This window comes from Macrosteles quadrilineatus, unplaced genomic scaffold, assembly GCF_028750875.1.
Source record: "Macrosteles quadrilineatus isolate MER2022 unplaced genomic scaffold, UCM_ALF_1.0 Scaffold_7__1_contigs__length_78375512, whole genome shotgun sequence".
NCBI classification, from domain to species: Eukaryota; Metazoa; Arthropoda; class Insecta; order Hemiptera; family Cicadellidae; genus Macrosteles; species Macrosteles quadrilineatus.
The window spans coordinates 6,739,511-6,753,980 of NW_026542600.1; the positions used below are offsets into that span (position 1 = coordinate 6,739,511).

The 14,470-nt window shown below is 33.5% G+C and overlaps 1 protein-coding gene across 7 annotated transcripts in view; it reads right to left on the bottom strand.

The window, feature by feature from the left end:
* The window catches only part of LOC128997743 (adenosylhomocysteinase-like 1), a 55,094-nt gene extending 40,624 nt beyond the window's left edge, over positions 1-14,470 (bottom strand). For 2 of the 7 annotated variants that reach the window (XM_054423391.1, XM_054423392.1), the window contains exons 1-4: positions 14,246-14,470; positions 8,271-8,330; positions 7,606-7,668; positions 2,647-2,694 (exon numbers count right to left, since the gene is read on the bottom strand). In XM_054423391.1, the coding sequence (XP_054279366.1) occupies positions 2,647-2,694; positions 7,606-7,668; positions 8,271-8,330; positions 14,246-14,341 (267 nt within the window). In that variant the 5' untranslated portion in view covers positions 14,342-14,470. Of the gene's footprint in view, positions 1-2,646; positions 2,695-7,605; positions 7,669-8,270; positions 8,331-13,591; positions 13,610-14,245 lie in introns of those variants that run through there. The other 5 variants (XM_054423396.1, XM_054423395.1, XM_054423394.1 and 2 more) reach the window with 5 other exon arrangements.

Sequence of the window (14,470 nt, forward strand, 5' to 3'; positions counted from 1 at the left end):
AATACAAATAACCGCTGTGTGGCGCCCCCTCAGCCACGGCGCCCGGGGCAGCTTACCCCGGTTGCCCCCCCCCCTTGGGCGGCCCTGCGTAAAGGTCTCCAACGAGCTCCTATCCCAACCAAGCGGACTAGTTGTAATCCGAGACAAATTCGAGTTCTTTACTTCAACTACTATTCTAGTTGGTCCCTTCGCCTGTATGCTGATTAGTATTGTAATAGTAGCCGAAAGTGTTGTGAAAGAAAATTTACGTTCCCGCCAAGTATTGCTTGTTTGGCCGTGATAAGAGCTTAAATGCCATTGTAAAATTATATTGGATGACCTTCTTTATTTAAAGATCATTTTTGGTGATGGTTAGTTAACATTATCTAAGAGATTATCGCTAACATTTTCCTTCGTAATTATTAAGCATAAAAGTCTTCAGGATGTTTCAGTGTCTGGAATCTGGCCTTAGGTAGGAAAACATTACACAATCCCAGCCGAAGCTCGTAAAATATAATAAAAACCGTTCATATAACAGAACTTCTAGGTTTGGCTGGATTTGTAGTGTTCTTGTAATATTTTTAGTGAATTTCCCTTATAGGGAATATTTGTAAATTTCCCATATAGGGAATAAGCTATTACCGTAGGTCTCATGGTAAGACCTAGACCCGGGACATATTTAATTTTTCGTTTTGAGGTCAACAGAGGCCAAAAACACCCTCCATTCAAATTCATATATGTTCGTTAGCGCGATAACTTAAACAAAATGATCTGATTTTGATGAAATTTGGCACAAACGTGTAAACGTAACGTTTATTCAAACGAGTTTGTGAACCGGCATGATCAGACTATGGGAACGGGGGTTTATGGGGGGTTTTATTGGGGTAATAATTGGTTTTTCCCATTTTTGACATTGGAAATACAAATTTTCACAGTTTCTTTCCAAACAATTTTGCAGAGAAAAAAATAAATAATTTTGTATATTGAAGTGTTATTGTATGCCACACGGTTACGGATATAATTTTAAAAATTGTAATTAAAAATTTATCTTATGGAGTAGCAACAGATATGCAATAATACTTTTGTAATTTGCTTGTTTATCGATTTATTTTAATCAAATTTGGCAATTTTTTTTTTTAATTCTAAGCTATTAACATTCCAATAAAAAACACCTCAATACCTTCCCTCAAGCAGCAAACCTAAGCACTCATTAAAATTAATATTATTTAAATAGGAAATAAATCTGACGATTTTAAGGGAATCTTTTAGTAGAAATCCAGCCCGGTAAATGGGAATTCGCTTAGTCTGCTGGTTTGCTGCGGCGGGGGTATTACTACTGTACTTTCTCACCTGAAAACGTGGTCAGATTCCATGTCCAAAACGTCATGAGAACTTTTGCTTTTTTCTAACCGTGACGGAAAATCCCACAAACATCTTACTCAGTAACAAACCTATTTTCTAATTCTTTTTGGTTAAATATTTATTTCAGATGCATCTACCTAACTTTCTTGAAATGGCAAAGCTGGCTAAACAGTTAAATTCAACAGTAACAGCTGTTTTATCTGACTTTGCAGATAAACAATATATACAACATTTTTTTCTGTGATTTAGTATACTTTAAGAATTGTGCAGCATTACAAAAATCAAGTTCATCCCACGGTCGGTTGTTACACTTGAGCTTGTGTCGAAAAGAGTCACTTGAAGCCCTAATGATCAAATATCATTTGATATTTCTTGTTTCTTTATGTTAAAAATACAAGATGCCACTGAACTTTTCGTATTGTTCTAAGTGACTGTAACACACTTCCCATTAGCTGCCAAACCTATAAGAGTGTTTTTCAATTGGAATGTAACTCTTTGAAATTGCATCATTCAACAGATTTTATTGCAGACATTTTCCATCTCGATTGTAAAAATAAGTTTTTGCAACATGTCAGGATCGAAACTCAATGAACAAATTATGAAAACAGTATATACAATGGGAGTTTGACTATGCTTGCTTAAAGAACTGTGAGAGATTTTCTGTTTCACTGACTAACTCCATTTGGAATAATTAACTATTTCTTCAATGCTCAGAATAAAATTTGTTCAAATGATATTTATATTATTTTTAGATGCAGATTTCACCTCCATAGACGAGGGAATGTCATGCCTTCAATAACTCGGGACCTTATCCTCCAAGGCTACAGAAGTTTCCGGTAATATTGTGCTCTTTTAAGTGAAGTTTTTTTATTTCATTACACTTTGGACATTGCAGTAATCAGTACCTGTTTTTGAATTTAGAAACAGCGTGTTGGAAATTTTACTTATAAAACCAATACAAAAACAACATATAGGCTTGAGCAAACATACAAAACCCTTGTGACTGTACAAATGAAACAGTTTGCAAAGAACCACTAACACTTGGTAAGGAATGTGCGACAATTTCCTGGAAACAGCACAAAATACAATCGTGTCCTGATCCACTGAAAGCTACAGAATCACATGTAACAAAGAATGCTTCATATTCGACATGGCAGAAAGATGATTTTTCACAACAGATATGCAACACCAAAACTGTTCCACATTCAAAGCAGGGGAAGGGTAGAAGGTCGAAGCCAAGAAGAGTAGACAATGAGAAGCACATGGTATGGTGGGGGAACACCGATTGTTTCAAATCCAACTCACCATTATCCGCTGTCCTACAAAAGCGGAGTTTTGAGCTGGATCTATATTCTGTAAGACAACATTTCAATAGTTAGCTAAAGCCCAAAAAAGTCATTCATTGTTGACCGACGATTCAGCTGTTGAAGATGTTCGACCTAATAGCTTTAAATGGGAATATAAGAAGTAAGTAAATACAGTAAGACATATTATTTAACGGTACATAAACACTAGAACATAAATTAAATAAATTCTATATCTCATAAAATTACACAGAAAGTACAAAAATCCTAAATAACGTAAAGTTCAAATAACACTGATTCACTGAACACTCGCTTACACATTTATCACTATCTCTCACAAACGGAGAACACTTGGCACTGAGATTTCACGCAAGATACAGGATGTGAGATAAGAAAGAATTTCTGTTTTTAGCAGATTAAAAAGCGAAGTCACCATATTTTTACTGAAGAAAAAAAGAATAGTAACAGTGGAAACCTCACAAAAGTTCTTTTTAAGCACTGAAAACTCACACAATACATATGACACTTTTAAAAACAGACTGTATACATTTTAAGATTAAAATTCACCCACAAAGAATTTTATCATAACTATAAAACACAACGGCAGAAGTAAATGCTTTTCCTCTTGAATTCTAAAATCTTCATTCATAGCTTTGCAGTCAAACTTTCATGGTTTTAAAAGTGTTTAGTCAACAAATCTATAACTGTGGACCAGTGAGAGCTGTAGAATATTTGGGGGGGGGGGGGCGAGATTAATTTAAGGTTAGGTTAAGTAATTTCAAGTAGACACTCCATGATACTTTATCTCACGTTTTTCTGCGGTAATTTGCGCTAAATGTGATCTTTACTTTACCAAGATTACGCTGTATCATCATATTGTTCCATTAAACCAAAAAAAATTCAGACAACTGAAGATTTTTACAGTATATGGCCAATATATTTACGACACAATTATTCTAGCAAAAACCCGCTTGAGCACCTCTGAGACAAATTATCACCCATACAACACTCGGCATAAAAAATTCCTTGTTTAAAGTAAACATAAATTGAAATTCTACAAAAAAAAACCATCCTATATAGGATTAAAATTTTTTAAGCATCTTCCTAGTGAAATAAAAATGAACAAGAAGAAGAATTTCATGAGAAAATTAAAACTATATTTAGTGGAGAAAGCGTTTTATTCCCTGGAAGAGTATTTTTCCTCCTCCCCTCTTAGCGTTAGTTGATAATTGATTTAGGTTTCATTATTTTCATTTACTGGTTCTTTGTTTTTAATGTTGATAATGGTCTAAGATATGCAAATTCGTAAATTATTAATTTGAGATGGATTTAGTTAACGCCATGCAATGTACAAAACTGTAGGTACTTTATGAATAAAGCATATTTGATTTGATTTGATTGAATCATAAAAATGTATTTATTGTTAATCAAGCCAAATTCAATTACCAAATCAAAACATTGGTCAAGATTTAACAGTGTGTCATCCCATCTTTTCCAAACCTAAGGAGTCAAATACGCGATTGTGATTATCATATTCGGAGGGATTTGTTATAAGTATTCTTTTGTGCGAACTGCAAAACAGTACAACATATGTCAAACAGATGTAAATAAAAATAACAAACAATAACAATGGCTACCACTGAACTGACTGAATCCTTCATTACTACTCTCTGTCGCCGGTATAGATATGCTGGTCTCTAGCGATCACTGCTGCAAGCGCAGATAGCCGGGTGGCGGGGGGAGCTCAAATCGGTCTGAATCATCCCGAACTGTCTGCCACAGCGATGACTTCGCGCATGATTCATAATAATTTATTTATTTATTGTGATACCTATTTTTCTTCATATCATATGACCTAAGTCATGCATACGTAATTCTTTCTTTAAAGTATTTATAATTAAGTCAACATCTTCTACCTTTCAGGTTATAATGTGCATTTAGCCAATGACACAGCTTTACTTTATTTTACATTTTTAGTAAATGCACAGCTACAGTTTAAAAATCACAAAATTCCTCTTCATTTTGAACATCAAATATATCCTTTATTTCTATCCGTTTACCTATTTTTAGTGTTTCTACGCTGGCGCTTTTTACTATTTCATATAAAATGCCTAACTCCGATCATATTGCTATCAAATCAACTTGGTAGAAAAGCATAGTAATCAAGTTGAGGAAAATGGAAACAACGTTCAGAATTAAATGATCGCTACCAGGATAGAACTAGCAACCTTCAGTTTTGAAGGCGAGAGCTATACACAATCGACTGCAAAGTCGGTAAATTTTATAGTCAGTTCCTAAAGGATAAAATTGACATTGCTTTATAAATTAATTTACAATTTTCTTTTATCAGAAATAAAGTTAGTGCAGGATAGGCATGTGAAGAGTTAATGCCCTGTAAGTAGATAAGTAAGTAGTCCCTCGTGAGGAAAATGAACTAAATGATAATATTACCTTCTACCGTTCTAAATTGTTGTAGTCATCCGCTATTGCTTCGTCTTAAATATTAAAATACCCCCGCCGCAGCAAACCTGCCGTCTAAGCGAATTTCCATTTGGCCGAATTGATTTTCAATTGATCTATTTAAATAACATTAGGTTTAACGAGTACCTAGGTTTGCTGCTACAAGGAAACTAATAAAGTAGTGTGTTTTTAGTAAAATATTGATAGCTTACTATAAAATAAATAAATTTGCCAAGTTTGATCAAAATATATCCATAAACAAGCAAACTACAACATTTTACAATATTCTCCATAAGAATAACATGGGAATTTTAAATTTACCATTTTTTTAGTTTTCTCCGTAACCAATAACCGTACAAAAAAACTTTGATATACTGAATTGTTTGTTTTTTTAAGCTCTTTAAGAAGGTTTAGAGAAAAATTGGGAAATTTTGTGTTTTGAGGGTAAAAAGTGAGAAAAACCAATTTTTACCCCATAAAACCCCCCATAAAACCCTGTTCCCATGGTCCGATCATGCTGGATCGCGAACTCATTCAAGTTTATCCCGCCTTACACCTTCAAACCAAATTTCATCAAAATCGGATAAAAATTACTCAAGTTATCGTGTTCACGGACACATATATATATATATAAATCTATATATATATATATATATATATATCTATATATATATATATACATATATAAAAATTTGAACGAATGGTGTTTTTGGCCTCTGGGGACATTAAAATGAAAAAGTAAATCGGTCCCGGGCCTAAGTCTTACCATGAGACCTACGGTAATAGCTACTTCCCTATAGGGAAATTCGCTAATAAAACAGTCACTGCACAAATCACAAACACATATTTAATACATTTCAAACATTTAAAGACCGATTGGCAGTTGTCGCCCAGAATTAATCATGTGCGTACACGAGTTGTGGCCACCGCGACGACAATACCGATCGGTCTATGTTTTAAATGTATCTGTGTTTGTGAATTGTGCAATGACTGTTTTATTTTAATATTCAAGACGAAGCAATAGCGGATACCTGATGATGTCACTGTGTTGGCAAAACGCGTCGTAGACTACAACAATTTGGAACGGTAGAAGGTAATGTTATCATTATTTATTAATAACTGACGTTCCAGTAGTAGGAAATGAATTCTGAAAATGAACTGTTTAAATGTTCAATTGAGGATTAAAATGCAAACTTCAATAAATACATATAAGAAGTCATCAGTTGAATAGTAAAAATTATTCTTTGTCAAGAATTATCTAGCTAAAAGTTTATGTGTGAACAAACACGCTACTGTAAGTCGGCTGCTTCATCAACAGCTATCAATAGATTGCTCGTGTGTGGATAAAATGTAAATAATCTAATTGAAGAGAATTGATCAACTTGTCAATGCTTCAAAGAAAGTACATTAAGGGTACAGAACAAATGTATATCCAGCTTTTAAGTTCTACAATGAAACAAACAAATTTATAGGAATTTCAAAACCATTTATTAAATAAACTATCAATATACCGTATTTTGATTGAATTGCGAGTGATCTATCTTGTTTGAATATTTGCACATGAAAAAAGCGGTTTTTAAATGACACTGTAAGTGGAAATTATTCTACAGAAAGTATTATGCATGAATAATAAGAACTGTTCATGAAGAGTTCCAAAAAATTTAATTTAATGAACAATACTTTTATTACTAAAGTTTTCCCATATTTTTGTATGTATCTATCCTATCTTCACTTGCTAGTTGTTTCATTATGTGATTATGTTTTAGCAAACTCATGCAAAATGCTAATCCTACATAAATTTCAATTTCTAATGTTTAGAATCTAATTTTTTTAAATAAAAAACACCACCACCGACAGATAAGAATGAGAATTTAAAACCAATGATTGGGACAGGAAGTAATAAGTGTTTAGAAATATGAGTCTTAATTTTAAAAAGTGCACAGAGGACAGTTTGTTAATACAAGTTCAAAAAATAAAATTAAAAGTACACTAAGTTGCGCCTAAGTATAATTTTATAACAGTTTTTTTTTTTTAATAACAATCAGAGGTTTACTGTACATCTTTCATGGTATCAATTTTGAGGTTGAAAATTAATTTTCCGCTATGTTCAACTACAGGCACATGAAATTTTACAAACACAATAAATAAATAAAAACTTACACAAAATGGATAATACAGTTAAAATGTTTGTAGTTGTGCAAGTTAGATAAGAATCAAGTATAAAAATTTAAGCCATAGATTTTCAGTTTTATTGTGTTTAATCATTGAATTTTAAGACACATCAAGAAGGAAATTTTAATGTTTTTTATGTACCTATACTCATCACATAGCTGACGATATCAATACTTTAAAATATATCAAACTGAGATAGTTAAAGTAAGAAAAATACTTCAAGCGAACTAAGGCCCTGCAGAATGTGAATTATTAGTGATAGCATCTAAATTTAGTGTGAAAACAGAAATTCAAGATTGCTTCTAAAAAAGTGTGGTACTTGACTCACCCCGTGTGCACCCACTTCACCATTAGATGCCTTAGCCTTTGAGCCTACTTGCTTATTTTCACCCTGTAAATCAATTTTTCATTTGTAAATGTTTGGGTATCTTCATATTACTCACAACAAAAATAATTATAACACAAAGGATAACTAAAAATAAGTAACTACTAACAATTAATTGACAAGCTTTGGATCATGTTTAAAAGTGAATTGGATACTAAAGATGGAAGGAAAACACAAACTAAAGTTTAGTAGGTAGAACATTTTTCAAATTACTTACCAACCAAACATCTGGATACCTCTAATAAAACTTTTTAGATGGTTAAATGTTAATATTTATTTAAGTATCATTTAGGAAGGAAGGGTTCTTTTGAAAAGTTTTAAAATTACATTTCATAAACAATATAGTGTAAGCCTATATAAGTCAGAATACTTTGTGAATCAAATTTATAGATTTCATAAAAACCAACGTGGAATTTAAACTAACAAAAAAAATTTCTATAATCAAATCATGGCGACGAAAGCACACCGTTTATGTGCATTTTCAAATTTTACGTGTCATTTGAATATTTAAAACTTAATTAGCTATGACAATTTTTTTTATAAACTCAACAAAATTATTTTCAAATAAATCGATTCACTTTAGGAAATCCAATCAAAATCGTAAATACCTGGTATGAAACTTTCAGCCCTTTTGTGCTTTCAACTATAATTTCAAAAGAATCTTCTTCCTAAAAGTAAAAAATAAAAATGATTAAACTTTTTTTTAACATGCACACAAAAATAATCCTTATCAAAATAATAATGTAACCAATAAGAACAAATCAACAAAAGTTTAGTGTATAAGTCATGCAAACTTGTTTTGCTAAATAATTGAAAATCAGATTTTTTTATTTTACTAACTACGTAGGGCTTGATAGTTTTTAATTAAAATGCTAGAAAAACTTAAATGAATCTGAATTGTATGAATTTATTAACTGTGTTTAGAAAATCATTTTACACTTACTGGGAAAATCTGTTACATTAAAAGCCTATCCATATCAGAGTCCTCACAATACAGAAGGTAAAAGTCAACTGGGGTATACAAAACAAAACCATACTTTTAAAGGAAATTACATCTGAATACAAAACTCAATATAAAGCCAATATGATATGAGGAAACAAGGTTAAGTCTGTCGTCTAGTGACAGTAATCAAATGAAATATGAAACAACGTAAAAGGTCACCATGTGTTTCATAACATTCTCCACACAAATCAACGTAACATTGTTTATGAAACTAGAGGTCTGTGGGTTGGGACCTTTCATAAACATCCAATAAACAGACAGCAACTCTTATCACTCGCTTGACAACATTTATGTTACATACAACAGGAAATAATTATAACATTGGCATCTGCTGGATACCTGTTTATCACTACCAATATTTAACAGATTCAACAATGAAAATTTAGAAAGAGGGTTTTACTGCAAAAATACAATATTTTAAATATTCAAACTGTTCCTATCATTTTTATTTAAGTCAATCAGTAACCAACGATCAGTAATCAGTTTAAGCAACGAAATAACAACAAATTTGCAGAAATAAACTATAGCAATAGGCATAGTTAGAAACATGACATTTAGCTTTTGTTCAAGGCCTATACATAGAGGCTATATTATGTCAAGAATTACTGACTTGAGAGACATATCCTCAAATAGCCTTAGAACCAAGATGACTGGTCATAGACAATGATGAAATTATGCATCTACTAATTTAAAAAACAAACCTTTAACAATGCCTTTAAGTCAATACAACCACAATTTTAATGACTGACATTGAAAACAGTAAAAAACCCCTGTCCTCTCAGATAATCAGTCACAGCTAAGATAATTAGTTAATTACCATGGTTCATAAAATCATGACAAACGCCCAAACAGCCTGAGATAACATTTCAAACAATTTCAGTTTATCCAGAATAGTACACAGAGTAACACACATGTACGTCAATATGCGTATACTTGTTGTTTTGTACTGTAATGAGTATACATAAAACAAAATATAACTAATAAACTGTATTAAATGTGTACATGTTGGCAACACTGGGCAGTAGACCTGGTGAGTAATGCCATCACTATTTCCAACTAAACCCATTGGTTGAAAATGCTGACAGTGACATTGAAGTATTTAATATTTTTTGTATAAACTAGTGTCAAGTGTTTCATGTTTCCTGTGCCAGGAAGGACTATATCTCACTCAGGTAAGCATGATGTCTAAAACCCCCTTAAAACCTTTGTACTAATCAGTGTTTCCCAGCCTTTTTTACTGGCTACCCCTTCTTAAGGCAAACATATTTTACACATATCCACTTTTTGTGGTCAGTCAGGTAGGAATATGTATGGAATATGGCTATTATTTATTATTTTACTAACCTATTTTAGAGTCGTAAGTATGCTAGTCCAGGACATGACTAGGGTTCTGTGTGCATGTCGTGTATACAGAATTTTGCTTTTGCATTTCAATATAGGTGTATTAGGAAGTGTTTTCCACTCAAGGTGTCAAGTTCGCACCTGGTACGTATTCGAGCCATGACGTCAAATAGATGGCGGCTCGGCAATTTTTAAATGCCTATATTTCGCAAACTGTTTAACGGATCGGGATGATTCTTTTTTGTTTGAAAGATATTTTTACAAGCTATCTTTTTTGTATTTACACCTTTGTTGTTAACCTACTATTTGTCAAAAAGTTATAAGCAAAAGTAAAATGAAAACAACAATTAAATGTACATTTATTAATATTGTGGGATAAATAGTAGGTTAACAACAAAGGTGTAAATACAAAAAAGATAGCTTGTAAAAATATCTTTCAAACAAAAAAAGAATCATCCCGGTTCGTTTACCAGTATGCGAAATATACGCGTTTGAAGAATTGTTTCAGCCGCAATATTTTCCGGACTTTCTACCATGTTAAGTGTTAGTGAACGGTTTATTTAATCTCTTGGCTTTAATTTTAGTTTCAAACATGAATTGTTTGGTATCGTTGGAAAGGGCATAAAATTATCTACAACTTTTGTAATGGGTAGTTATTTCATTCTATTAGCGTTCAACATGTTATGAGGAAAAATTCAAAAACAATGATATTAAAAACCACGTTTTTTAGTATAGTGAGATATTAAGTTGACAACAAAAGTGTAAATACAAAAAACATTTCCTAAAACATTATCTTTCAAACAAAAAAAGAATCATCAAGATCCGTTAAACGGTATGCGAAATATACGCATTTAAAAATTGCCCTAGCCGCCATTTTGATGACGTCATAGCTGGAAAACGTAACAGGCGCGGACTTGACACCCGAGTGGAAAACACTTTCTAAGACACCTATATTGAAATGCAAAAGCAAAATTCTCTATAAACGACATGCACACAGAACACTAGTCATGTCCAGGACTATGCATCTTTATCGAGAAATCAAGTACCTAAGTCAAGTATTGAGCACCAAGCTTAAGAATTACATTTCGTTGATTTTAGGACCAGTGTCACCAAAAACAGGATTTTTAGCCCACATGTAGATTAAATAGGATAAACAGATATTCATTAAAACAGGAAATTCAGCTTTGACAATTAATTTTCTTGTTTTTTACAGCTTACCAGATGAAAACTAACCCCAATTGCTTGAATTATTCTATCTCAGCATTGTAGCAAGGTTTGAAGAGCTATTTAGACATGATACATCTTAAAGACTTGGTATAGAACGGGAAAATGCATAAGGGATAAGACAGGATTTTTCTTGGATCGGGTAAGTAAACTAACAAAATCATGCCCTTGTTTTAACGTCTCTTTAAGACTATCTAGTAGCCGATGAGCAATGAACTAATAATGGCGCATCAGCCCAACCGATTCTGACATACATTTTTGAACTTAAAGTCACCAAATACCAACCACAGTAGCCTCTGTGTGTAGCCTACCACAGGTGGGGGAATAATGCGGAGCTGGCCACGAACACACAAATTGAAAGACGAACATTTAACATTAAAAATACCGAGTACTCGGAGACACGAGACAGGTGACGTGACCGGGTGGAGGTTGAAGCTCGAACTGTAGTAGCGTCACCTGTCTTGTGTCTCCGAGTACTCGGTATTTTTAATGTTAAATGTTCGTCCTTCAATGTGCGTTTTCGTGTGTGTTCGTGTTCTATGTACTTATTTATTAAATGACGACCTTCATATACGGAGATGAATAACGACGCCTTGTACGGCCTGAAGATGATTCCCCGTGAATCGAAACTATAGTTGTCACAAGCAACTTTTTGGGTTTCTGAATGCAGGTACCGGTATTTAAACCATTACAACTTATTGTAGATTGAAGATTAAAATTGGTACTATTTTTGGTAATTAAATTAACGAATGATCCCAATATTGGATTAATGAGTGTCAATGTGCCTTTATCCATGTTCCAAAGGATGATTCCCAAAACAGACGAAGTTATAATTAGGCCTAAACATGTAAACAAGTGGTTAGGATGGAAGAATTGATATTTTGTAATGTTTATGGTCGGTAATGTTTATCAAGAATGGTAATTAGGCCTACCTACTCAAGTTTTTTTAGCACTTGAAGTCGAAATGAGATGTTCCAACTGGCCTAGTTCGCCAGGAACAACTAAGGTTCATTATTTTAAGCTTGTTTACAACTTAATTTATTACTACTACTAGGGTAGGCCTATGTAGATGGGAAACACAGTTGAAAATACTATTTTTTCACCTATTACTTCCTTGTCCAGCCCTTTTCAATCCGTCTTTTTAATTAGAATATAACGCTGGGTTATTTTAAATTCATTTTACTTCCCTATCATCACTATGTAGGATTTTTATATTATTTGTGATGAAGGCTTCAAATGTAAAAAGTTAAGTAAGTTTTAAACTAAAGACTAACATTGGCCCCGACCTAGCTGGGCAACAAAATCACACGAATACAGTAACGCAATCGTCATCGAAATTGAAATGATCTATGATGCATAGTTAGTCCATAGTATATTACACAACCATAGCACAATGGCATACTCAGGGTTCCGGCATGTCAATCGAAGCTTATTGTGCATAAAATGTGATGAATGGTATGTAATGCTAGCTGTACACTATCGCCGAATGTTTTGTCAAATCTTTTACTCGATTTGCAACACAGAAAACATATTACTATAACCCAGAATGCCAACCGCGTGGTAAAAAGCACTAAGTGTTTTGAGAGAGCTTTGCCTGTCAATCATAGGTAGCGCCACCATGCACTCAGCATAGCAATGCTGGTGGCGCTGCCTACGATTGACAGGCAAAGCTCTCTCAAAACACTTAATGCTTTTTACCATGCGGTTGGCATTCTGGGTTATAGTAGTATGTTTTCTGTGATTTGCAATGACAAATGCTGCCGAACGTGAACCACGAGTACCCACGAGCTCACCCAGTACAAGCTTGCCCATGTTAACCCAACATGCTTCCTGGTGTTTAAAGATATTTTTCCTTCTGGCACTCGCCTTTGCTCTTCTCCTTTAACCAACAAAAAATAGAGCACAGGCGAGATGAATCATGGCGAAAAGAGCTATCCCGAGCGTACACAAGTAGACCGAGTACACTATCGTGCCTGCCTTTGCTCGCCTATATTCAGCAATAGTGTACTTCTAGCATAAACATGTTGGCAGCAGGTGAGAACGACAACTTGAAATGCTCCATACTGACACGCATAGGCTATTAAAAACAAAATTAATATGGATAATAGAGGTTCTACAAATAATGTAGGCCTTCTGAGTTTCACCACACTAGGAACACTAAGAGTGTCACAAATTAGTCATTTTATTATTTTTCACAAACTAGGGTGATTTTGCACAGCACACATTGTTGCCTCATACGGCATCTCAAAGTAGAATGGTACTATTCACTGCACAAAAGGAGGGACTTTAGGATCACCTCTCCATCCTAAAGTCCCAACAATTGCATATACAAAGAGAAATGTTGCCATAGAGTGTTGTGACCATTGCCACAGAAACTAGGTTGCTCGCCTACGCTCATGCCTTCTCGTATGTTTGTGATTTTTGCTGCCGCTACCATTGCGTAGATTTTCTCACCCAGCTAGAATGGAGCCATAAAACATTTAAGAATTTATTTGACAATGTAGTAACTTTATGATTATGATATTGAATCTTAAATCATTGTTTAACTTTCTGCGAAGGTCATGGCTTCAGAGTAGAAGATTCAGAGTTGGCGTTCTCATTTCTTCCAGACTTAAGTACAAATAAGCGACTTCTCATTTTGCGATTTTTAGTTTCTTTATTTATCAAGAATGTATATGAACAAAAACGAATATAGCCTACTTAATCTGTCAATCATTTACAAAGTTTTGTCATCTAGGTTTAGCTGAGGAATCTCTGAACTATCAATATCAGAACAATATGGTCAGACTCGTTAAGGAAAACAAAATCACAATCTTTGATCTGATAAAAACACTCAGGGCCAATATTTGAATTGTATTTTTAGCTTAAAAGGAGAAACCATCCGAGTCTTTATAACATAAAAGTTGAAGTTAATGAACCCTTCCTGTTGTTGCTTTCAAATATCAAGATAAGTAGGATGTTAAAAGTAAGGACTATCCTAAAGCAATTGACAAACAAGATGATCATATGACTTGCCTTCACTGAGGAACCAGGGTCTGTAACTGGGCTATCTGTAACCGTTGTAGGATTAGATTTTGCTGCAAACTGTGCATCATGGGGATCTGCAGACATTCCGAAAAATAATGCAACGAAAATTTATGAAATTTTAACAAAATAGGTAATAAACAAAAATTATATTATGTATCAACGGCATTTACCGATAACTAAACTAGTCAAAAACAGCTGTTCAACTGACTTTAC